This window comes from Astyanax mexicanus, chromosome 2, assembly GCF_023375975.1.
Source record: "Astyanax mexicanus isolate ESR-SI-001 chromosome 2, AstMex3_surface, whole genome shotgun sequence".
NCBI lineage: Eukaryota > Metazoa > Chordata > Actinopteri > Characiformes > Acestrorhamphidae > Astyanax > Astyanax mexicanus.
In genome coordinates, this window is record NC_064409.1 from 47,253,958 (window position 1) to 47,280,951 (window position 26,994).

General features: G+C 40.2%; 1 protein-coding gene across 2 annotated transcripts in view; it reads right to left on the bottom strand.

The window, feature by feature from the left end:
- syt7a (synaptotagmin VIIa) overlaps positions 1–26,994 on the bottom strand; it is a 235,351-nt gene that overhangs the window by 8,164 nt on the left and 200,193 nt on the right. For both annotated transcript variants that reach the window (XM_007235122.4, XM_049474403.1), the window contains 6 exons: positions 16,080–16,191; positions 15,374–15,638; positions 12,903–13,072; positions 10,530–10,644; positions 8,449–8,648; positions 1–5,138 (listed from right to left, as the gene is read on the bottom strand). The exon at positions 1–5,138 is cut by the window's left edge and continues 8,164 nt beyond it. In XM_007235122.4, coding sequence (XP_007235184.4) covers positions 5,034–5,138; positions 8,449–8,648; positions 10,530–10,644; positions 12,903–13,072; positions 15,374–15,638; positions 16,080–16,191 — 967 coding nt within the window. In that variant the 3' untranslated portion in view covers positions 1–5,033. The remainder of the gene's footprint in view (positions 5,139–8,448; positions 8,649–10,529; positions 10,645–12,902; positions 13,073–15,373; positions 15,639–16,079; positions 16,192–26,994) is intronic.

Consider the following 26,994-nt stretch of genomic DNA (forward strand, 5'->3'; position numbering starts at 1 on the left):
GAAGGTATTACTTCTTGATCTTCAATTTACATCACAATCAATCTATGCTCTCCCATGACTTTTGGCATGTCAGTGTATATAGCCATCATTTACATATATATGTACCATATGTTCTATCTAATCGTAAAGCTGTAAATATACAGTATAACGTAATTACTTCATTATGTCACTTACGTTACATATGCTTAAAGGCTGCAGGGTCACGCAGCTCTTGACCTCGGTTAACGATTAACACTTAAACACGTGTGAACTGTTGTACTGTGGTCCTCTAAGCGAACACTAAGCAGGCATGTGGGCTGAGCTTACTCAAGTGCTTTATGGCTCAAGTAACTCAGCATATAGTAAAGTCCTACCCCGATCAAAAGAAGCACTTCATTCTTATTGATCGCTGTTCTGTTGCCAGTTTTCAGCTGTCTCTTAAAGCTCCCTGGAGTCAGAATAAAGTTGATTTTATTCGGCAGTCTGTTCTCGTCTCTTGCCTCAGCGTAAGGACTGGCTTTGGTCTGCGGCGCTTCTGAAAGGAAGAAGGCGTTTCTTCTTTGTGTTTATGGCTAGGTGCTTCCTGACGACACAGAGAAAATCTGTTGACTCATCTGTTGGGTTTTTTTACTGATAAATGATGATGAACGATGTGGTTCATGAGACAGTTCAGGGACTTGCTGGATGACTGCTTTGCCTGTGCTTCACCTTTTCAGATCCTGGGTCAGTGATCCGGCCAGTGTCTTCTGTGCCTGAAAAACTAGCCAGTCAAATCCTTCTGCAGTTTACAACCCAGATAAGCAACCTTGTTTTTGTTCTTTTCCTGATATCGGCGTACATATGGCTATGGAATACCTGGCTGACTTTGTCTCTGGGTCACACATAAATTGCATTCAGTCCTGTCTAGATGTAATTATCATTTCCCTTTTGGCCCAGCACTTCTTCAACCTGTCATGTAGGTCATACACAACTCCTCTATCATTTCCTTACTTACTTACTTCACCCTGAGACCGCCACGGCACAGCCGACACAATAAATATCACAGCCAGACAGCCTCTGTGCTGCAGCCCCAGTTCAGGCCAGGCAAATTTAGTTTAGTATTCTAATTGCGCACACACACACATACACTCACACACACGTACACTCACACACACTCACACACACCGGCGTACAAAAAAGCAAAGACACAGCCTTTGCAGGATGAATAGAATGCATGAGTGAATAGTTTATCTAAAAGGCCTCCGCTGTGGACAAAGGGCTGGTAAGTCAAAGAGGGATTTCATTATTGCACTTGACTCGCAGCTTCAATTAAACACTGGCAGTTTCTAAGGAGGGGGAAAAGGTCCACACACTTTACACACACCCTGTGAAAAGCAAGTTTATCTCCAGGCCGGGTTCAGATAGGCCGGAGAGAGACGTCTGTTTCCACTGCTCTCGCGCTCTCTCTCACCCCAGCTGCGCCTCTGGCGACCCCATAGCAACGGCCCTTCCTACAGCAGCATCATAAAGCACCAACCCACGCTCGTGTACACACCTCAGCACCGGTGTGGCCTGGGAGACTGGGAGCAGCCTGCTTGCATAATTGAGATTCAGCCACCCCCACGTAGCACAGGCAGAGGTGCTAATTCTCTTTATATAGAATGATCAGTACAATATCGCTGTTTTCTATCTGCACTGTTTTCTTTTCTGTTTCTAGGCTGTTGCGCACAGGAAGCCTATACGCCATGCGATGTTGGGTTGGGTTGTGCAGCATCACATAGTTCCACAACCTAGCCACATTTTGCCACGCCTCAAAGTGACGTGGTGTGGTGAGGGTGCCATAACAGAAAGTCTACAATATTTATTATCTATTTCGTTGATCAGTTTCTCAGCTTCTCCTCACCCATCATCCATAATGGACTTTATTCCAAACAAGAGGTAAGCTGGAATAAGTAAGTCTACTCTTGGGTTGGACGTGCGATGTGTGAGTGACAGGCTGCTGCTGCCTGAGAAGCGCAATGAGCACGAGGGGGTAGAAATAAACAGGAGGTAACCGAATAGCCTCCATCCACATGGTTTGTAAACGCACGTATTGAAAGCTGTGCACCTCAGTCCAGCACAGTTTTGCACAGATATTTCTACAGTAGTCACAGCTGAATTCACACTTTTAATCCCAGAAAAAAACGCTCTTATTTACCTTTTAAAAAGCCTGATTTAAATTTAAATGCCTGATTATTACAATTAGTGGTTTTGCTGTTTTCCTCAGGTTTTGAGTGCTTAGTGCTGATTCAGCCCTTGATCAGTCCAGTCGCGTGACATAGCGTGGGTGGAGCGGGGCTGGTGACGTCATGGGCCCTGCATTGTCTAATATCGCAATATATATCGTCTAAAAAGGACATTTGCAATGTAAAATTTTTCTAATATCGTGCAGGCCCTAGTCTACTCCAAGTAAAACATTTCTTTTAAAACTTTAGAGGAGCTTCCCTCCTCCCCTTTTTGTTGTTTGGGGACCTTCATGTTGGTTATGTGTGTTTATTTGCTTAGCTAATGGGATTTACTTTTTGGTGGTTCCAAAATATGGAGCAATATTCACCTCTTGGTGTTGGTTTGGAGCTGTTAATTATCAGTAATTTAGGTTTACTCAACAAGACTATGTGCAGAGTAGCCTTGCTCTGAGTGACGCTACAGTATAGTTTTAATAATTATCATTTTTGTAATAATGTAAATTTGAGCACAGTTGTGCACTGTGAGGCGCGTCCAGTGTGCAACGACCTTTAACCACCAACATCTTTAAGCTGACCCGACCCAAACAGAGCATCACGAGCCAATATCCTCCTACCAAAGTGTAAGATAAGATCTACCACCATCTAATCCTCTTTATACCAACAGCATATCATTACTGCACAAGGAGCCAGTGTTATGGAGCTGCGCTTAGGTTCAGAATAAAAATAAAAAAAAAAAGGAGAGAGAGAGAGAGAAAAAGAGAGAGACAGATAGACAGAGACATACAAAGTGAGAGACAGTCATCAGTGCTGTCTGGTCCAGCCCAGCCTCCGTGTACTGCTGCACCCTTGTCGAGTGACCCCTCCCTTAAAATACAAAACATATTATTGTCATAACAATTATTATTATTATTATTATTATTATTATTACCATACTGATCAATCACAATTACATAAGTGTAGATTATCCACAATTCTCCAGTCTCTTTTCCAAGACAGAAAGAGAGAGAAAAAGAAAAGAAAGAGGAGGAAAAGAGGCTAATCGTGCACTTTAACAGCTGTTTCACATCTTTCACACACACACACACACACACACACACACATACACACACATACACACACAATCGCTCAGGTAAAGGCAGTTTTAGGGGGAACTGTTTATCTCATGAATTCCTGCAGAGATGTGTCCCCATCAGTGTGTGAAAGAAAAGAGAGGGAAGAGAAAGGAAAAGCACGAGCACGGAGCAGCGTACACTACAGAAGCCCCGACAGGGCGCACGGCACGGCGCGGCTCAACAAACTCGCTTTTTGCTTCTATTTTTCACGGCAAGTTTGGAAGAACATTTTGATTGGTTTCTTCTTTTTTCTTCTGAAAAAAAAATGACATCAAGCTTTTTTTTTTTATATATTTTTTTCTTTTTCCTTTTGAATTCCGTCTCCTTTTCCAAACGTCCCGGAGGAACAGACAGTCTCGGAATTGTGTTTTTTTTCCCCCTTCGTCTCGACCGGGTTCAGAGTTCAGTAGGATAAATAATATTTCTGTTGGAGCTACATCACGTCACCCACAGCACACAGACGACAAAGTGTCCCAGGAAAAGGAGGGAAATTTACTACTATTGTGCCAAAGATAGAGAGAGAGCACAGAGAAATAAGATCAAGAGAAAGGACAGAGAGAGAGAGAGAGAGGAGGGCAAGTCACACGGAGGAAGAAGAAAGTCATCTTTTAGAGAAAGAGAGAATAGGAGATTAAAGAAAGAAAGAGGACCCACAGAAAGATAAGGGAAGGAAGGCAGATACCAAAGACAAGATAACAGAACCACGTAAGAACAAATGGAGGAAGAAAAAGGAAATGAAGATGAGGAAATGAGATGTAATCAATGATAAAAGTGCAGAAAGAAGGATTATTACGAATATTAAAGTGTGAAAACTAATGACAAAAAAGAAAAACTAGATGTGAAGGTCTGCCGTTCACCCTTTACGGATTTAATGAATGTGACCTGCAGGCCTTCGCTCCACAAGGGATCTGTGTGGTCTGGAAGAAATACAATTCCCAGGATTCCCGTTGCGTATAATTCTGAAAAAAGTCCACAAGATGGATGATAAATGAGCTCCCATGAGCCTCCACAGGCTTTCGTCTGGAGTTAATGAGAGAGTGAAGACTGACCCACAAAAACAGAAGGAGGGGGGGGGGGGTATGAGAGAGAGAGTGACGAGATAAGAGAAGTGAAAACAAGAGAGAGATGAATGCGAACCAGGGAGGAGCAGACAGAGGAGTCTGTAATTAACGCACAGGTAAACACAGAGCCGGGCTAGATGGAGGGGCACAATTAAAAAAATAAAAACTTTGGTAACACATTACATTAAAGGTTGCATACAGCTTTTTTAAAATGGCTTTAATCGTTTAATCGTAGTGGTTTCGTGAGCTGACGAGTCAGGGATTCTTTATTTGCTTGAGATTACAAAAGGCGAGCTACACTGGCAACGTAACCAAAGGTCTTAAGATCACTTCATATGCAGACCTTAACAAAACATGTTACCAAAACCATAGCAGTGATTAAAAAGCTCTAGATGGAAAAGAGAAAGAGAGTTAGAGAGTTAGAGAGAGAAAAGAGAAGAGAGAGAAAGAGAAGAGAAGGAAAGGAGTGATATAAAGATATAGAAGAAGCGCAAGGTTGGAAAGGTAAAGGTTACGAGAGAGAGAGAGAGAGTGGATGGCTAAAAGTACCCGTGTTTTGCAGTCTGGCAGCGAGTCAGTCTTGTGCATAAGGATGGGGCTGGGGCTCGGGGCTCAAGGTACCGGGTTACGAGGGGTGGGGGTGTTGGGGCTAGAGGGATGGGGCAAAGTGTGGGTGATCAGGCTTTGAGGGCGTGCCACTGTGCCACGTTGGTGCGTGGCCTGCTCAACATGTCCTTCCAGTGCTTCACCTCCGCTGGGCCGCTCTTCCACGACAGATAGATCTGAAACAAAGCAAAAACATATTATATTTGACTTTGTTTAGGCATTACATGATTTATCTGCATCATTCACTGCCATCCATGCATCCATATCTATATATACACTATTTGGACATAAATAAAAGTATTAGGACATTTTCAGTTATAATTCAGTCCCATTGCAACTTAGTCACTAAGGCTAGGTTCACATTACAAGCCACTTTGCTCAAATCAGATTTTTTTGCTCAGATCTGATTTGATGTGATCTTGACGGTTCACATTTAAATGTAAGTGAGCTGCATCTGTGTGTAATGTGAACGAATCTGTCCCTGAAACGTCTCACATGTGCACACTGATACGTGTGTAAAGGTCGCCTTCTTTACCAACAACAAAAAAACTCAGATTTGAGAGACAACTGGTAGGTTTATAAAGGGAAATGATGCGTTTGTTAGCAGCTCATATGTGAAGTATCTTTAGCTCGAGTGGAGAGTAAAAAGCTGGTCTGAAGTTCATGCTCAGGTCGAGGAGGTGAAAAAAGGCTAGCTGCACAACTGCATCAAGAGATAAAGTGTGGGTACGAGAGAGAAGCACCTATCGCATGGGTAAAAGCAAAAAGATGCATAAAATCCAATTTAACCATTCACACTCATGTTACATGTGCATGGACCAGATACGTATCCCATTTAGGACCACATATGAAAGTGACTCAAATCTGATTTGAAAAAATGGGATTTGGCACATTCACACAGCTATGAAAAGATCAGATCTGAGTCACATTGAGCAAAAAATCAGATTTGAGTCACTTAAGCCTGGTAATGTGAATGTAGCCTACGTGACAGACCATGCAAAGTTACAGATTGGGGTCACTAAGTGCTTAAACGTCACCGACGCCCTACTGACTCAATAAGTGCAGAGATCCAAACCTGCTTTTAGGACTTTTTTTTTTATTATTTTAATGTCAAACTTTTTCCCATTTTCTCCGCAATTTACATGTTTAATTACCAAACTCACTCGTTAGGACTCCCCCTATCACTAGTGATGCCCCAAAACCAGGAGGGTGAAGACTAGCACATCCCTCCTCTCTGTGTAAAGTCAGACTCTTTTTTTGAACTGCTGCTAAAGCAGCATTGCTGAGTAGCATCACAGCGCACTCGGAGGAAAGCGCAGCGACTCGGGTTTAGATACATCAGCTCACAGATGCCTTGTGTTGATCGACATCACCCTGTGGAGTGATGAGGGGAAATAGAGCGCCATCTACTGTACCCACCCAGAGAGAGCAAGACCAATTGTGCTCTTTCGGGGCTCTGGTAGCCAATGGCAAGCTACATGAACAGGATTCGAACTGGCGATCTCCTGATCATTGTGGCAGCGCTTTAGACCGCTAGACCACACTTATGTTTTCTGATACATAGTGGGATGTTATAAAAGCTCCTGTTGGTGTAATGCCAAGGAGTATAGTATATGGTGTATACATATATATACATATAAAACAATTACAATTTTAAATAAATATTTTGCAGGTTTCTCTTTTAAAGACAGTTTTAAATATAATCTGAAATTGTTAAGGTTAATCATTTAGAAATACAGAAAGAAATCATGGTTTGTGTGTGACTTCTGTACAATTTCTCATAGAGATTAAGGCCTGTGACAAAAGTAAGTGTTTTAAAAACTCTGTTGATTTTTTTTTTTTCAGTCTCATAGCTCATTACATTGTGTTTTGCTGCACTGTGTGTGGAGAATGTGGTAATTATAGGCTCAGCGCCCATTCTGGGACACACTGCTGCTGGTCTGCAAGCTCAGCACTCTAACCAGCTAACATGAAATAAAGGGATGCTCCATTTCAACCACACCATGCATAAGCTGCCTGTGTAATTTTCTCATTGGCAAAAAGCCAATATTTTAATTTTCATTTAGATTAGCTCTCTCATATTCTTTGCTCATTTCCCATTTCTGGTCCTGGAGATCTACCATCTTGCAGAGTTCACTCCCAGACTCCACCCCTCTTCCTCTCCCACCCAGCCCCTCCTAATGTCACACAATTCTGATTCAGGCAATTAAGGCCTTGCAATTAATACTGGCCTTACACCTAATGATTTTTAAGCAATTTTTTCTGTCGCAGACAAATTTCCAGAGTCGGGATAAGATCACGAGAATCTGTATAGAGTCGAGCTGCAGACGAGTCACGGTCGCATCTTCTGGATCAGTCCTGCCGCTCCTATAAAATAAACCGCGTTTAATATTATCACAAGTCTTGAGACTCGGCTCGCGCAAATAGTGACAAGAACAATGTCAACAACCAATAGGAGGAGAGCTACGGGTGGAGGCAAGACTATATTTCACGTGACTGTTCACGTACAAACTATTTAAAAAAGAACACATTTTGCAGTTAATAGGTCTTATATGTGTAGAATACAATTTTTAAATTACATTGCCAGTTTACCAGTCTAAGCATTGAGATCAAGCATCAAGAAAAAATACAACAAATAGTTCTTACTTTAATATGTAGAGTATTTTAAACACAGGCAGCACTTTAAAGTCATTATATTTATAGTTACTTTATTTTGCACAACTTTGTCTTACTGTGCAGTGTTATTTTTAATACAAACAAGTTTAATAAATACAAATTTGGCAAGAATGATGTTCTTTGTTGCATTAATTCGATTTAAAAAGCAAATGTAGAGCAGTGAAACTGTGATTCTTTGCTTTTCAAGGTTGCAGCAAAAAAAAGGGGGTAGTTGAACACAAAATGTATTCTATTAAAAAACAGTGCGGCAGAAAAAATAAACTGTTAATGGGGACAAAAGTTGTGAGTCTCTGATAAATCACAGTATTGATATACACATTATAAGTAATTTATTATGTAATATGTATTGTATGTAAACTCCACCAGAAGCACGATGGGAAATAATGTCAGAAAGACTCTAGTCTCAGTCTTGCAGTTAGTGACCCCCAGTCTTTACAAAATCATAGTCTGTGAGTAAAAAGTCTGTGACGAGTCTTTAGATGTGAGAGGGGGTCAGATTTTAGTCATTTAGAGTGTTTTTTGAAAGTCCTGTAGTTTATGGACAGCTTAAGGAACATGTGAAGACATTGTAGGGGTAAATTAGTTAGTTTTCCAGGAAATCTAAAGGATCAGGAATGAGCACAACAGTTCCAGTTACTCCTAGACTGAAGCACTTTAAGTGTGCTGTACCTAATTTACTGCTTTCTCCTGAACAAATTAATATCACTGTTTGTTTCCATAGCAACGACGGGGCAAGTGCAATCGTGCGATCGTTTACGGAGATACTTTTTGATGAGCGAGCGAATTTTTCCGCAGCGCTCGCGTCCTCACCTTGCCAATGACATCGTTACGGCTCAGCCGGTCCTTGTCCATTACGGTGATAATGATGGTGGTCTCTCGGAGCACGTGTGCGGGGACGTCGAAGGGGAAGGACTCGTTAAAGACCGGGTTCAGACAGCGCTTAATGGTCACCGTCTTCTTCTTCTCCACGCGCTTGTCTTTGTGCATGAGCCACACCTTCACGTAGGGATCTGCAGGCAGCCAGAGGGAGAAACAGAGAGGACTTACTGACACGCTGCAATCAATCAGTCAGACCGGCACACGTCTGCCCTGACCTTCTAGTCCGGCAGCACTCGAATCTGTTCCCTTTCTCCTTTTCTTTTATGCGCTGCTACTCTGAAATTACAGCCGGCTGAAAGTGTAAAGGTTAGGAAAGCTGAAGTGAATACACAGGACAAAGTAGCTGAGTAAATGTGGAACAGCAGCCCGGCTCTGAGCCGGAGTCAGAAAGAATGGCAGCGGAGAGGAAAGGAGACTGTTTGCCATGATTGCTGGGAGACGTGAGCACGAGTGTGGCTGAGACTACAGATCAGTAGTGAAATATTTGAGGTCAGCAGAGGGGAACTAAGATGGGGAACAGATGGAGACAGAGCAACACAGCATGACAATGAGACAAAGTGTAGAAAGCAAAACAGATAACGAAGACATGAAGACCAACTGCTTAACCCTCAAATGTGTCAATGTTTCCACAGATGTTTGTATGCACCTCAGGATTTTAATAACGCAATACAGATGACAGATTACAGATATATCCTGATTAGACACTGATTAGAGTTATTAGAATGATTAGAATGCTTTCAAAGTTGCCCAGGAAAAGGCTAATAAAGGCTACACTGGAGTAGTGTAGTGTACCTCTTAATGAGAGACATACAGGGGTTGGACAATGAAACTGAACCACCTGGTTTTAGACCGCAGTAATTTATTGTTCTGACGGACAGTTCTAGTGGAAACAGGAGAGTTGAGGTGCACATTGAATTCTGCCGTGATTTGGATACAATCCGGGTTAGCACCCGAGCATCCCGTTCAGACAGCTTCCTCTTACAGCGTCCACAGTTAATCCGTTTGGATGTGGTTGGTCCTTCTTGGTGGTATGCTGACATTACCCTGGATACCGTGGCTCTTGATGCATCACAAAGACTTGCTGTCTTGGTCACAGATGCTCCAGCAAGACGTGCACCAACAATTTGTCGTTTTTTGAACTCTTTTTTTTGTCTCCAATAATGTTGTGTGCATTGCAATATTTTGAACAGAACTGTGCTCTTACCCTGCTAATTGAACCTTTACACTCTTACTGCTCTTACTGGTGCAATGTGCAATTAATGAAGACTGGCCACCAGGCTGCTCCAATTTAGCCGTGAAAACCTCCCACACTAAAGTGACAGGTGTTTCAGTTTCATTGTCCAACCCCTGTACCTCTGCAAATTTTGCCAGAGTGACTCTCAAAATGACCTTCGTATACAGTGACGTCGTGAACAAGAAACCTGTACTGCTACAGACTGAAAACTGTCTCGTCTTCGACAGCAATTGGGTTTAAACATGGAACCCTTGTAATGAGCGTAATGACCTTGTTCAATCCTGCCTTTGCTTTTGATTTGTTTTATTGTTGTTTTATTCTATGAAATACGGACAACATTTCTCCCAAATTCCAAATAAAAATATTGTCATTTATTTGCAGAAAATGAGAAAAAACTGAAATAACAAAAAAAGATCCAGAGCTTTCAGACACCAAATAATGCAAAGAAAAACAAGTTCATATTCATAAAGTTTTAAGAGTTTATAAATCAATAATTGGTGGAATAACACTGGTTTTTAATGCATATTGGCATGTTTTCCTCCACTAGTCTTACACCCTGCTTTTGGATAACTTTATGCCTTTACTCCTGGTGCAAAAATTCAAGCAGTTCAGCTTGTTTTGATGGTTTGTGATCATCCATCTTCCTCTTGATTACATTCCAGAGGTTTTCAATTTGGTAAAATCAAAGAAACTCATCATTTTAAGTGGTTCTTTTTTATTCCAGAGCTGTATATAAGTGCATGCACATACTGCTTATCTACATACAGTACGCACGTACCTGAAGTGCCTCCGATATCCATAGCTTTGAGGTTGCGTCCTTTAATGATATTGACTGTGATGGTGTTGGCAGTAGGATTGTAGCACAGAGACAAGAGCAGGTCGCCTCGACTCCCCTGAAAAAAGTCAGACACAAACAAATATTCCTCTCATTAATAATCAATCCCACACAAACACCTGAGACCTAAAGCTTCTGTTTACAAGACCTGATAATATTTGTCTAAAGAATCTACAGCTAAGTTTGAACACAATTTTATCTGATCTTTCGGCTCTTTCTGCATTTCCTTTTCGCTTTTGAACATAAATCAATTAATGCCTACAGCAGCTTTATCACAACCCTCAGCAAAACACCCGAAACAGCTCTTCACACAGGTGTGACGCAGAACAAACTAGGATTGCTGCTACAGATTATTTAATTGATCAATAAGTATAATTTTTAATAAAAAAAAAAAAATACTAAACTGTGGAGACATATTGTAGCGATTAACAAGCAATTCATATTTTTGTCCACTGTAATGAACATCGGTCTGAGGCATTTAAATCCTACTGTCCTGACAAGAGGACATACCTGGATGTCCAATAAGATACCTATTGTGGGGGTGTGGCCAACAGAGAACAGTGACTTTCTTTTCAAAATGCCATAAATCACAGCTTTAACATTTTATACCAATTAGTTAGCAGATATTATGTTTCTGTTACTAATAATTAAATTGTTTAAATTAAATCTGCATAATAAAATTATTATCTCTAATTTAGTAGAAAAAAGAGTAGCATTAACCTTTTTTTAATCACAGCTTTTATTCAGTGCCCTCTTTACATAACAAGAAGACTCTTCTTGTTGGTTGAGTGTAGATGGACAGTAGAGGAGAAAGATTTTAGGTCATAAAAGGACCAATCAGCCTTCTAGGAGCCACATATCACTACATTACATATTAATGACAAGGCGTTTGCAATATTAGCTCATTTTAAGAGAAAGCATTTTATTGTTTAGATTTCTTTCCTTTTTATTCCTATTTTTAGTGATAATTAATAGTAAAATGTGAACAAAATTGTAGGGATAAATGATAATAAAAATAAACACCTTTTAAAATTAACACCCTAATACTAATCTAAAAATATTGAAATATAAAAAAAAAACGCTTCTGAATGTCACAATAGCATTAGAAAGAGGTTTGCTCAAAAATATTATATATATATATATATATATATATATATATATATATATATATATATATATATATATATATATATATACAGTGCAGGCCAAAAGTTTGGACACACCTTCTCATTCAATGCCTTTTTTTCTTTTCATGACTATTTATATTGTAGACTCTAACTGAAAGCATCAAAACTATGAATGAATACATGTGAAGTTTTATGTACTTAACAAAAAATGACCTGGTCTCCACAGTCAACGGACCTGAACCCAATCCAGATGGTTTGGGGTGAGCTGGACCGCAGAGTGAAGGCAAACAAGTGCTAAACACCTCTGGGAACTCCTTCCTTCAAAACTGTTAGAAAACCATTTCAGGTGACCACCTCTTGAAGCTCATTGAGAGAATGATGCCAAGAGTGTGCAAAGCAGTAATTAAAGCAAAGTGTGGCTAATTTAAAGAAACTAGAATATAAAACATGTTTTCAGTTATTTCACCTTTTTTTGTTAAGTGCATAACTCCACATGTGCACATGTACTCCTGCAATGCGAATGGTCATCAAAATAAAGAAAACGCATTGAAAAAGAGAGGTGTGTCCAAACTTTTGGCCTATACTGTGTATATATTAAAATATATTATATATCCAATTTTACTTAATGATCTTTGGTTAATTCTTTTCAGTGATGTAACCATGGGTAAAATCCAGATCTGAGATGGGCCTCAGGGGCTTTTCTTGGAATTGGTACAAAAACAATATATGTAATCAGTATGTGGTGCTATTTCATAATTAAAACAGGCTTTTTGAACAAGTTTAAGACCAGTGATTTTAGTTTTAGGTTTGCTCAACCCTGAGGATGTACTGGTGAGTTGAGGTCTGTTAGATATATCATAAAGACTTGTTAAAAACTATGGTGAGCTGGGAGATGCTGGCTTAGAGCTTTCAGCACATGACTCAAGGGCAAACTGTTTGCTGACCAAACCATGGAAGAAAGACCATTCAGGTTATCATGCATAGTTAGAAACTCTGAAGCCACCCAGCTTTTCTTTGTTTCCTTCTTTCTTCAACTTTGATTTTTTTCCCTTGTATTTTCATTATCCAGTGCATTTCAAAACATTCTTTTTGAATAAAATAAATAAAGTGTTTTAAATAAAGCTATTTTTGCTTATATAGATAGAATAGATCTATAGGTTGTAAAACTGTGATTTGTAAAGCTACTCACACTGCCATCACTGCAGGGTTTCAGCTCCTTCCAGAAGGTCTGGTTGTGGCCGAGCTCCACCTTGTTTAGAGGGATGGACACTTCTCCTATGGGGTCATTCCTGCTGAAACGGTCATAATCCAACACCTGCAGGTACAGCGTACGCTCTCGCACCTTCTCATACGGAAATCCTAACCAAAGAGAGGAACAAGAACTTAAATATCTCTGGCTCTGCAGTTACTGAATGGACTACAGACCCTAGTAGAAATACTATAGTCAATATAAAATTGTAAATATAACTATATATAAAAGACTAAAAGAAGCAAAAACAGTGTTCACTAGCCATAGCAAGTTAAAAGACAATTTGGAACTTTCAGTAACACTGAATTATAAACTTAAGTGGGTGTTTGTATACTTCTGACCTTGTGTGCATAAATTTGACCATGAGTTCCGAAAAACCCATCAAAATTTTTGAAACTCAGTTTTTCTTTTTTTTATATATATATAATTTTATTTCAAATTTTTCCCATTTTCTCCTCAATTTACACAGCTAATTACCCAAACCACTCATTAGAACTCCCCCTCCTAAATTTCCTTCGGGATAAATAAAGTATCTCTCTATCTATCTATCTATCTATCTATCACTGGTAATGCCCCAACACACAAGGAGGGCAAAGACTAACACATGCTTCCTCCTGTGAAGTCTGCCACCAGCTCTTTTTAAACTGCTGCTGATGCATGGAGGACAGCGCAGCAACTCGGTTCTGATACATCAGCTCACAGATAAATTTTGCTCCCTCTGAGTGCCGGCAGCTTGATGGCAAAGTTGCATGAGCGGGGGTTCGAACCTGCGACCTCCCGCTCATAGTGGCAGCTCTTTAGACCGCTGGACCACTCGGTGCCCCCGAAACTCAGTTTTTCTTATTAAAGGTGTATATTGTACTCTTATTTTGCCCCAGATAAAATAAATCATTAGAAGCCCAATACTGACATGACATTGACACCCATGTTGAATGTATGTAAACCTACAGCAACATTTTGACATTTGTACAAGTATAGCATCAACTTATTCAATGAGTAATGCAGAGTAAATAAAATCCACCCTCTTGTGTGTTTGTCTCTTTATTGCTTTAATAAATAAATGGAATCATGTTCAATATATTTTACAATATATTTTAAGTAGAACTGAAAGAATGGTCTTTGTTCTAAGGAGGTTTTCTGATCTACTTTAACTCAGTCTGTAAAAGAACTACAACTACAACAAGATTAAACAGTCCTGATTAACGGAACTCTTCATACTTCAGTACACCAAGAGATTTTGAACATTTTTTTAATGCTCTTAACTTTGGGGAACAGTTTGGCGATGGCCAAATCATGTTTGCATCACTGCACAAAGCAATAATATAACAATTAAAGCAATATTATAAAGACATGAATGAGTGAGTTTGGTGTGGAAGAACTGGACTGGTCTGCACAGAGTTCTGACCTCAACCCTCTGAGATGAATTAGTGTGAATAATACGAGCCAGACCTTCTCAACCAACACCAGTGTTTGACCTTACAAATGCACTTCTAGAAGAATGTCAAACAAACTCATAAACACACTTCTAAACCTTGTGGAAAGCCTTCCCAGAAGAGCTGAAGCTGTTATTGTCACACCTTAGCCTGTGTCTGTCCAGTGTCTTTCCTTTTTTGTGGTTCCTCTCTTCTCCTGTCCTGTTCTCTATTGTTTACCTGTCATGTTTCCCAGCCATGTGCTACTGTTGTGTTTTGGTCTTGTATCCACCGCCTTAGCCCCGCCTTGTCATCTGTAACCCCTCCTGTCTCATTTGTAACTCCACCCCCTCATTACCTCTACAGGTGTCCCTAGTGTGTGCCTGTGTATAAATACCCCATGAGCTCCTTTGTTCTGTGTCGCGCTTTTTGTTTCACCGTGTCCTGTTACTCTGTCCGGATCTTGTATTTCTGTTTTGTTTAAGCCTCATACCTGCTGTGTTTTTTGTCTTCAGTTTTCCAAGTTTGAGTTTGTTTCTTTGTTTGTTATTTTTGCTTGTTTGTTTCAGTCTTTTGGTTTATCCTGTTTCATAGTGTTTTGTTTCAGTTACCTTTTCTTTATATTATTCCATAGTGTTTTGTTCTTTGTTTACTTTTCTGATATGAAAAATATAACCGACTTGCGCTTGCATCCTGCCTCCTCTTCGTTACAGTTATAGCTGCAAAAGTTGGCCTGACATCAAATTACACCCTATGGATTAACAATAGGATGTGACTCAAGTTAATGTATGTTTGAAGGCAGGCACACAAATACTTTAGGCAATATAGTGTACAGTATATAAATATAGAAACAGTGTGCATTTCTTAGTTTAATAGCTCAGCTGTCATTATGAGTGTGTGTGTGTGTGTGATTTATGAACAGGTTATGGGACTTCAATGCATATTTCTAAGAATAAAGCAATGCTGGACTGACGACTATATTTAGGAAAAAAGACAAACCTTCAAACAAGAAGGTTTCGTTCCAGTGAGGATTCAGATTCTTCCTCTTTACTTTGGTTTCCAGTTTGTGCTTTTTGTCAGGCAGTAGGTATATTTTTACGAAGGGGTCAGAGGTCCCAGAGAAGTCTTTAGCAGGCAGGTCTTGACCTTTCATGATTTTGACAGTAAGAGTAGAATCCTGGAAACTGTAGCCCACGCTGAACTGAATCCTGCCCAACTTCTCACTGATTGGACCTTCGTGATCTTCATCCGAGCCAGGAGACAGCTAAACAGTGAGGAAAAAAAAATCACACACACACACACACACACACACTTTTGTGTAAGCACAGAAGCGTAAAAAGCAATTAAGTGTGATCTGAACAGTGTGCAGTGCAGGTAAAACTGAAGTAGATTAATCCCAAATATGATATGAATTGGAACAATTGTGGCAGTTTTTATGAGTCAGGAACTGATAAATTATTCAAGCAGACAAACAAAAACCCACTGACACACACACACACACACACACACACACACACACCTCTTCTACACCTCCTTGGGAGTACAGTGGTAGATAAGAGACTGGCTTTAAGTGAAAATAACTTGAACTCTCAAAGATATGACTCAGCACGAAACAAGCAGAGCAATCTGAACATGAAACACACACACACACACACACACACACACACACACACACACACACACACACACACACACACAGTCTTACCATCACCATGTCTCCAGTGAGTGAGTTAGCAAGGTCGGAGACAGAGGAATGTCCGTCAGCATCTGGAGGATGACCCTTAGGACTGTTCGCTGGCTTATTTCCCATATTCCTACTGCATACACACAGACAGACGGACGGATAGACAAACAGACAGACAGAGAAAAGACAGAGAGAGTGATTCTCCATGCAAGGAAAATGATCTTTCAGTGCGAGAACTTCAGTTTACCCCTCACTGGCCCATGGCGCTCTGTCTCATCAAGCAAACCCAACATGGAAAAATTCAGTTTCTAGATTCTGACTGGGGTGAACATAGATTTCAGAACACTGCAGGACCTCCGGCCTTTTTCTCTGAGCTGCACACACACATTTCAGACAGTAAGCATGTGATGGAAATCTGCACTCTCCAAAAGATTTGCATTAAGCTTTGCATCAAAAAAGAAAAAAAGCAATAATACAAACAATTACGAACCAGCAAATGAGTAAGTAACTAATGTCTGATCCACAATTTCAAAAAAGAGAGAAACACAGACCCAAAAACGAAAAATGCAACGTAAACGTACTGTATTTTAAAATACATCAAGTTACAGCAAGCGTCTCATTTTCATTTTATAAACTCACAGACGAACCATTGAAGGACAAAGCATAATCAACAATAAGCCCAAGCATTTTTAGCACAAACAGGTTTTTTAAAACCCAACCACACTCACAATCAGACATTTAAAATACACACACATGAAAAAAAAAATTCCAGTGTGGAATTGTTCGGAGCGAGAAAGCTGACAAAACTTCACATTTACATGAGCAGACAGAGAACTACAGAGAGAACTGTGACGAACAGTGACGATGCATCATCTCTTACAGTTCAGCAGCTATTAAAGCACTGCTAGCACTGTCCAAATAGAGAGCGCTCAGGTTCTTACAGAGAACTAGTGCACTGAGCCAAACCCTGCAAAGAACTAACCAACGTAAGAGTGAAAAGAGAGCAGAGTCAAAGAGAGAGAGAGAGAGAGAGAGAGAGCCCTGCTAAAAAAATCAGCATGATCAGCCCAAGATGGTCAAGCTGGTTAAGCTGATTGAATATCTTTGCTCTTGATCAGCACAGGGTCGCTAGATCAACAGAATGACCAAGTTGGTCAACAAGCATCATCAGTGAGAACATGCTAGTCCTAGTCGACCAGTAAACAACATGAGCAGCATAACCAAAATCAAATAAAACATACTCTACAGTGGTAAAGAGCTTTTTAACTATTGGCTGGTCCTAACACAAGTCGTGATTTCTCGTCGATTAGCATTTTGTTTGACGTTTTTTTAGTTTAAAACAACCCTCCTAATGCCTTTTCTTTTCCTCCTTTCTATTCTCTCTCACTATTTCTTTCCCATGTATAGAGATGCCCTGGAGGTGTCCATAGCTGTACATAACCTGTATGGACTTGTGTTCAACCCCCCATTCACATTATCATAATTCATAACTGGCTCCTACATTAGCCATAGCTATCCTTTATCTCTCTGACCAGTTCTTTTTGTTGTTATGTTATTTGTTTGTTTGGATGGGTTCCGGGTGGCAAGTGGTCCAGCGGTCTAAAGCCCTGCAATTGTGATTGGGAGATCGCTTGTTCGAATCCCGGACATGCAGCTTACCATCAGCTGCCGGAACCCTGAGAGAGCACAACTGGCCTTGCTCTTTCTGGGTGGGTAGATGGTGTTCTCGTATGGTGCACTCCCATGGTGATGTTGCTCAGCACGAGGCGTCTGTGAGCTGATGTATTTGAACAAAGCTGGTGCGCTTTCCTCCGAGCACGCTGGCTACTCTAAAGAGGCGACGGCTGACTTCACATATATCAGAGGAGGCATGTGCTGGTCTTTACGTTCCTTGTGTTGTGGCATCACTAGTGATGGGGGAAATACAGCTCACTGGCAGCTGAATGGGTGGGACAATTGGCCTAGCTAAATTGGAGGAAAAATGGAAGAACATTAGAAAAAGGTTTATTTCTTTCAGTCTAAGAGAGTTTTTCCTTGCTACTGTTGCCATTGTTACCTTTGTGCTCACTCAACAAAGAGGCCTGGACCTGTATCTTTGTAAAGCTGCTTCGTGACAACATTTGACAACAAGCGCTATAAATATAAATGTATTTTATTTTAACTGAATTTTCAATCAACTTGACCATCAAAGACCAGCTAAGACCATCTGACACCAATTACCAGCAAAAGCTGGTCCTGAGCTGTGTTTTTCTGCAGGGCAGATCACGTTTTACACTATGAATGTGACACAGGCAACAGACTGACTGGTCAACAGAGAGTAGGAGACAACAGAAATGTACTGCACAACACTGATACTGTAAAAGAGTGAGACAGACAGTGAGACAGATCAGAGAACAAAGACATCAGGAGAGAGACGACGAGGATGGACAACTCACAGGAAAAAAGGACAAGCAATGGAGGCAGAGACGAAGACAGAAGGACAAGAAGAAGAAGAAAAAAAACAGGGAGAGAGAAGGAAAGAGAGATCTCTGCGTCAGAGAAGAGAGGCAGCATATTATTAGCATGACTACAGACTGAGGCTACAGAGTCAAACAAAACCATGAGAGAGAGAGAAAGAAAGAAAGAGAGAGAGACATCGACTACACCAGGCGCTGAGTTATCAGAGGAGCAGAGCTGCAAGAGAGAGAAATGAGAGAGAGAGGGAGAAAAGAAAGAGAGAGAGAAGGAGAGAGCAAGCCTGGAAACACAAGAAACGCTTAATCTGGTCAGTCCGATAAAAAAAAAAAAAGTAAAGAAATGAAGAGAAAAAAAAAGAGAATAAAAACAGTAAACAAAAACCAGAGCATACAGAGAGCTTAGCAAAAGAGAGGGAGTATGCTGGAAAAAAGAAGGAGAGAGAGAAACAGAACACATTCTAGATTAGTTTGACAAAGAAAGGAAAGACAAAGATGAAGCATTTGTTTTGTAACAAAGAGAGAAAGAGAGAGAGAGAGAGCTGGAAAGGGAGAGAAAGAGAGAGAGAGAGAGCTGGAAAGGGAGAGAAAGAGAGAGAGCAAAAATGCAAGAGTAAAAAATCTAGGAGAAAAAAAATATATAGAAGAAAAGGAATAGAGACGCAGTGAACAAACCGAATATGGCAAAGCCACGAAACAGACAAAGAGACGGACTGACGGATAGACGGACAGACGAGGGTGGGGCAGTGCGGTCAGAAGACAACATGCGTCTTTAGAATGGTGGGGAAGAGAGGAGAGCAGAGAGAAATAAGAAATCTACAGCCTGAAATTCTTCTTGTGGCTAAACTGCATCTTCTAGACTTTATGGAATCATTTGTATGAAAGTTCAATCACACAAGGTGGACCCCAACAATCTAAAGAGAGCGGGAAGAGGCCTGAGTACAGATTCAGTCCGGCTCTGATCCACAGGGGTGCTGGGAACACAAGCGGCAAAGTCCAGAGGTGATGGGTTTCACAGCAAGAAACCCATAAACTGTCTGTCTGTCAACACGTTTTACCCACCATGGAGGATTAGAATTAGGATTGATGGAAAGCCATATTTCTGTGGGTGTTTTTTATTTCTTTGGTTTGCTAAATTACGGCTTTAAACCAGTGGAATAAGCACTGTTGAAGACACACAGACAGACCCAGATCGTCTTAAAGACACAAATAAAGCAAGCGAAGCCAGACGAGCAGACAGTGAGGACAGACACAGACGTTCAGACGCAACAACAGAAACAGACTTTCATACAGAAGACAAAAGACAGGGCGGGGGGAGGGGGAGGGGTTACGGGGGTCAAATCAAAGCTACTGTTCAGATGTAAGTATGAAAGTTAATTAGTTAGTACTGGTTAATTGAGTAATTTTGTTTAATTGAGTGTCACTCAAATGTGCAGATTGTTTCATTAGTGGCTAATTGATTAGCTGATTTGTTAATTGGTTAATTGAATAGTGTTTTTTTTTTTGCTTTTAATGGAGCTCGCACACAGAGCTGGAACCTGATGAGAGCGTGACTGACTGTAATGGAAGAATGAATGTGGTGAAAGGGAGAGCACGAGAGAGAAAGAGAAAATAAAGATAGAGAGAGAGAGAGAGTGGTAGGTAATAATAGCAAACAATGGGAAAAAGAGTTAAAAAAAAAAGCAAAGGGGGTGTTTCTTTTCAAGCAATTAAGAGTGGAAATGTTAGGAATGAGATACCGAAAGTAAGAAAACAAGAGCTCGCTCTTCTCCTCTCACACTCCCTCTGTTTTTTGTTCCCTCCATATTGATTGGCAGGCGACAGAGCAAATCCTTGAAATTCACTAAGGGCTGTATAATTTATTGTGACTGAAGCCTGATTCAGAGTGAAGGCTGCATGATGGGAAAAAGAGAAAAGGCTTTGAGGCTTTAAAAGGTGGTGTAGAATGCATTTATTCAGCATTTTGAGTTTTTCTCTGATGTATAAATAGGAAGTGTGCAACTTTGGTTTTAATGAAAAATGCCTAGACACAGTTTTACACACCCATTACAACTCTGTTATTTTGCTTTAGAATCAAAACACATGAATTTATCTTTTATTGTGGGGAGAAGAAAAACAATGCTGAAGTCCAGCTTTGTTTTTATTACTGTAACAATCAGTGATGGGAGTAACGGCGTTGAAAAAAGAAATCAGTAACGAGTAATCTAACTTATTACTCTGACTGTCACTATAACGCTGTTACCATTTCCGACACCCCGTTACTGCACGTTACTTTAGCTGTTCAATTAACTTTTTTTTCTTAACTTTCTGCACACAGACAAAGGCGCAAGTGTGTGTGTGTGAGGTTACGGGGCGAATAACACAAAAGTAACGCAATAGTTACTTTTACTGGTAACTAGTTACCTTTATAGTGGAGTAACTCAGTTAGTAACTAGTAACTATAACTAATTACTTTTTCAAAGTAACAGGTAACACTGGTAACAATAGTTCTAGAATTCTACTAAACAGTTCTGTTGTCCTCTATGTGTCCTCGCATGACAGTGTGCGTTCAACTAAAGCTATGTTTACACAGCAGGTAAAAGTGGCCCAATTCCCCTGTTTTCTTTGCGTCATATGTGACCAGAAATGTATCTAGTACTAAAGACCCAGACTTGAGTAAAACTACTCTAAGTGCTCTATTAAAAAAGTGACTTGAGTAGGAGTTTAAGTGTTCTTTAAGCTCCACACTTAAATAGAAGTACTAAAGTATTCAACATTTTTTGTACTTAACTATTGCAAGTAGTTTATTCTAAAATGTACACAGCACTAAAAGTAAAAGTGAAAGATTGTGTTATATGTTAATGTAATTATTACAGAAAGCAGTGGTAAGTTGAAAGTGCTGAGCATCTACCACTCTGGCTTCAGTGATAATGTGGGTTCAAAATTATGATTCCTAACATTTTTATCAATGTAACAAGTAACGATGCAGCACATAAAAAATGCATTGGAGTAAAAGTGTTAAACTTATTGTAAATATGTAGTGAAGTAAAAGTAGAAGTAGAAGAAGAAACAATGCTAAGTTAAGGAGAACCAACAATGGACAGCAACCATGAGTTAAGGTCTTCAATGGGTGAAAAACAAGATATTTGGACGGATGTCTCTGTTCCAATGATATTATAAAGCTTATTATAATATATTATAATATTATAATGCTACAGGTCATGGCTGTAGCATAAAACCTTCATGCAGATGTCAGTCAGATATGAGTCACATTAAAAAGACTGCTTGAACAGCCAAAAATAAACCTTGGTTTTTGGTCAGAAAATTAGATTTGGACCACATTTTCCTGCTGTGTGGCAGTTTCTTGTATTTTGTGGGTATGGTGCTTTTCTTTCTTTTGGGTGTTTAGCATGTGTTATTCATGTGGACATGAATTTGTGTGGGCAGTGCATTTAGTTTTTTCAGCTAGGATTAGCTGTTAGCTACTGTGAGCTAGCTGTGTGCACATTCATGTGGCCTAAATATAATATGACAACTCGCATAACAGTCTTGCAGTTTTAGAACTGGCGGTTTTCCAGCTCAGTTTTAGTTACGCTGGGTTTTCTTTTTGAAAGAAGGACACAACAGTGTTTGTGGTTCAAGGTTTGTCACTTCTGTGTACTTAACTCTCATTATTCAACTATGCCAAGAGTAAATACAGTCTTCTATTCTAGGGCACCTTTAAAATTCAGTCCAGAGGGCTAAAGATAGCTCTGAATATAAGCTTGGATCTCAGAGGTCCATGTTTGCTTTGAAATGTGTTATTATTAGGGTTGAATTGATAATTGATAATAAAGAAAATCTAATTTTCAAAAAAAAAATTCATTAACTTTTAATTACTTGTTATTACTGTGCAATCATTAAAATCACATTTGCTGAAAAAGATAAATTGATTGACTGTATGGAAAGCTTGCTACTATGTGTTCTAAATCGTCAGCGCACCTTATAATCTGGTTCGTCTTATGTTTGAATTTTACAGTCAGTTTGTAAGGAGCAGTAAAGCCACTCCACTAAAGTACAGCGTTATACTGGAGCTTTAATTTAGTTCTCCAGCAGTATTAGCAGTTCAGAGGTGAGTATTATCAGCCTGTAGCTTGCTGCTAGCCCCGGCTAACATTGCTGGAACATTGTTAGCCTTACACACTAACTGCGCTAAGCGCTAGCTTGCTCTTTGGCTGTCCAGAGGTGAGTATTATCAGCCTGTAGCTTGCTGCTATCCCTGGCTAACACTGCTGGAACAGCGTTAGCATTACGGTTAGCGATTATCCGCTAATGCTAATGCTCCAGCTTTAGTGGAAATAAATGGAAGCGCTTTACTTACCCAAATAAACCGTTTTTAGGAGAGAAATCTGTGTAGATTAACATCCAGCACTTTGTTGACTTGTCTGGCTCGTCTGAACTATTTATTTATTTTTTTTGTTTACTTCACTTAGCTTAGCTTTACAGTTGTCGCCACCTGTAATTCAGTGCACTTTATGTATAAAAAAAGGACCAGAATATAGACGTTTATTGATTGTGTGCCTTATAATCTGGTGCGCCTTATAGTGCGAAAAATACAATACATATGAGACCCTATGAAATAGTCTATAAAATACACGAAATAAAATAAGTAACTAAACACACACACTTTAAACTATACCTGCAAAGATTATGGCATAGCTTCACATGCATTGAAAGAGATAAAACTCTGGAAAATGATATATGCTTTCTAGTACAGTGTAAAATCTGTTGTTTTGCTTAATACTGGATTTAACAGAGCCAGTTTAGCCTGCTAAGCTCGACGATGTATCCTGTGATGTGTTTGTACATTAGTCACATTAGCACTTGACTGTAGCTGGTGATATGTTTTCTGCAACGGCTGCACGCGGTTCTGTTTATCCAGCGATTCTAAACATTAAATTGGAAGAAAAGCAAAGTATTTCCAAACTAGTGCGCTATAAATTATTGAGGCATGTAATTATACAGTATATATACTGCCCTCAGGGAAGCTGCAAGCAATCTATAGGGTTAAGTAAGTGCTGATATTGTTCTCTGTAACTGAAACTGGATGATGATTATATTATTTATATATCATGACTGCTTTGCATATTGATTGTATATACTATATATTTACCCTGAAATAATAGCTTAGATATGAATGTACAAAATGAGCAGTAGTGAGAATGATTGTGGAAAGCGTGAAAAATGATGTTTATCCAAAAATCTCAATCATTTTTTCGGACCTCAATAATATTAAGCAAGAAGAGTTTATTAATATGAATGACCTGTATGTTGACCATTGTGTTTTAAGTTTTTTAGTTATTTAATATTCAGATTAAATTTTTTTTTTTAGTTTGTTATCATACTATTGTATTATTATTATTATTATTATTATTATTATTATTATTATTATATTTGTGTCATAAACAGTCTTAAAATTAAAATTACAACAATACTGTTTAATGCATTTATTTATGGGACAGTATATCATTCATAAAATAAATTGGTTATCGTGAGAGGCCTATTAATGTCTTTAATTACTCACAATCACATCATAACTCTTCAGATTTGTGCTGTTATGCTGTTGTGACACATCTGTAGTAAAGCACTCACAGCTGTGTTCTCTGCTGATCTCCTAATTACTCTTAAAACCAGCTGAAATCCTCTTCCTGCTGAACAGCTGGAGCGGCGAGGGGTGCGCAGAACGACCAGTAGGGGGCAGAATGAACCCAAATTCCCCCTAAACTCTCCAGCTCATCCCACTCCCACCTCGAAAGTGGGCTGTTGGCATAGCAACCAGCGGGTGTGTGTGTGAGAGAGTGTGTGTGAGAATGAGTGCGTGTAGTGAGGGGGTTTGGGGGGGACATGAGAGGGATGGGGGGGCAGCAAACAGACAGTAACAGTGCAAACACAGAGGACAAGGAAAGGATATATGACAGGTACAGGTGAGAGCCTCGGTAACACACACACACACACACACACACACATACGTCTGCACACACTCACGCACTCTTCCTCTCTTACACACATACACACACAGACACACACAGACGAGGGAACACAAACATTCTGAGGCAGGCGGGTGGGCCATTTGTTGTTCACCGTGACCTGTTATACTATCCTGCTGTTACCTGCCCGGGGGGCCGCGTGTGGCTCCCCTCACCCACGCAGCAGGAAAGTGGGGAGAACAGCCTCGGCTGCAGGGCTGGAGAGAAACGCGAGAGACACACCATCCCTCCCACTGTCCCTCCCTCCATCCATCCCTCCATCCATCCCTCAGTCCCTTCATCTGCTCTCTAGAGATCCCCACAGCAAAGCAGTAGCAATAATACAACACACACACACACACACATCAGCAGCACTCACATGTTTATTCCATGCATTCCATTCCATCACATCTCTATCTATAGCCACACTATCTCCCAACACACACACACACACACACACTCACACACTCACATATTTATTCCATACATACATCACATGCATCTACAGTCTGCCTCCCACTGATCAGACATCACACACACACACATGCAACCACTCACCCATATCCAACACCATGCAGACGGTCTGCACATACACACACACACACACACACACACATACCAAACACCAAAAACACGCTGACCAGATCTCTCAGCATCCTCACAAAACCCCCACAGGACACAGTTCTAATCAAACACACACACACACACACACACACAAACAAACACACACACACACACGCCGTCTCTGTGCAGGGTGTGTCTGGTTCGCACAGCTCGGCCAAGAACCATCAGAGTGGAGAGAACATACGAGAGGCTATTACATAACCAACCCACTCCACACACCACTGTGTGTGTGAGTGTGTGTGTTTTTGTGTGAGAGAGCGTGTGTGTGTGTGTGTGTGTGTGAGTTAGAGAGAGAGTGTGCTAGTATGTGTAGCAGCTCTCCAAGACGTGAAGACGAAGCTGAACAGTTTAGCACACATGATGCAAAATCGCTTACAGAGATACAGTATCTAAACACAAAAACAAAAGAGATTAAAGAGAGAGAGAGAGAGAGAGAATGAGAGAGAGAGGCAAAGAGAAAGAGAGAGAGAGAGAGAGAGAGAGAGAGAGAGAGAGAAAGGCAATTGAAAGAGAGAGAGAGTGAGGTGACCCCTAAAATTTTAAATAGCCTTTTTAAGAACACCTGACAAACTGACTGATGAACCAATGCTAAACATTTTGGAGCACTGTGTTTGTCTGTGTGCGTGTGTAATTTTGTCTGTCTGTGCATGTGTGATTGTGTGTGTGAATGTGTGTGTTTTTGATTGTGTGTCTGTGTGTGTGTGTGATTTTGTGTGTGTGTGTGTGTGTGTTTAATTGTGTGTCTGTCTGTGCATGTGTGACTGTGTGTGTGTGTGTGCGTGTGTTTCATTGAGTGTCTGTGCGTGTGTTATTGTGTGTGTATGTGTTTGATTGTGTGTCTGTGCATGTGTGATTTTGAGTATGTGTGTGTGTGTGTGTGTGTGTTTGTGTGTGCTTGGGTGTGTATGTGTGTTTGTGTGTCTGTCTGTGTGTCCGTGTGATTTTGTGTGTGTGTGTTTGATTGTGTGTCTGTCTGTGCGCATATGTGTGTTTGATTGTGTCTATGTGTGTGTGTGTGTGTGTGTGTGTGTGTGTCTTTGTTCCTAATGAGGAAGATGTCAAAAAGGGCAACATGTACAACATGCTCTTGTTGATGTGAAAAATAATTGTGACTCAACGTGAAAAAAAACCTGTGAAACAGACAACATACAGCACATCACACTAACTGATACATCAGCACACACACACACACACACACAGGCAGAATGACTAGAGAGGAAGTGTGTGTGTGTGTGTGTGAGAGAGAGAGAGAGAGAGAGAGAGAGAGAGAAAGAGAGAGAGAATTGGTCTTTGATTAAACCTGTTACATTTTGGATTATGGAATGGTTTGCACTGTCCATCTTAATCTGCCACGCCCACTTCTGTGTATTTCAGTGTAAGTCAGTTCATTTTAAATGTATTTTGGTCGTACTGTCTTTAAAGTAAATGTAGTTTGAAGTAGCTACTGCTGTGGAAACTGATCAGAACATATCTAAATATGTAAACCCAACAGTTCAGCAGGCAATTAAATGTTGTATAAGTCATATATAGGGACATAATCAAGGTACCCTGATTTGTATTTACCATTGATCTCCTCAGCTTAATAGAACAGCATGCAGAACCGGCCATTGTGTCAAAATCACCCCAGTCCAGATGTTTCTCTCAGCAAAGAGCCAAGCTCAGAGATTTCATTCAGTCTAATACTAAACACACAGATCAAGCAGCTACAGGAAGTTGCCAGATTCAAACCGTGTAGCCCTTAGGTCCAACAACTACTAAAACTGCAGGTCACCAGTAAAGAGCAGCTGTAAATGTGTAATGTGGGCAGATCAAGAATCTCCAGGGTCAGACTGAAACAACTCTTTAGAACAAGAGAACCACTGATAGAGATAGCTG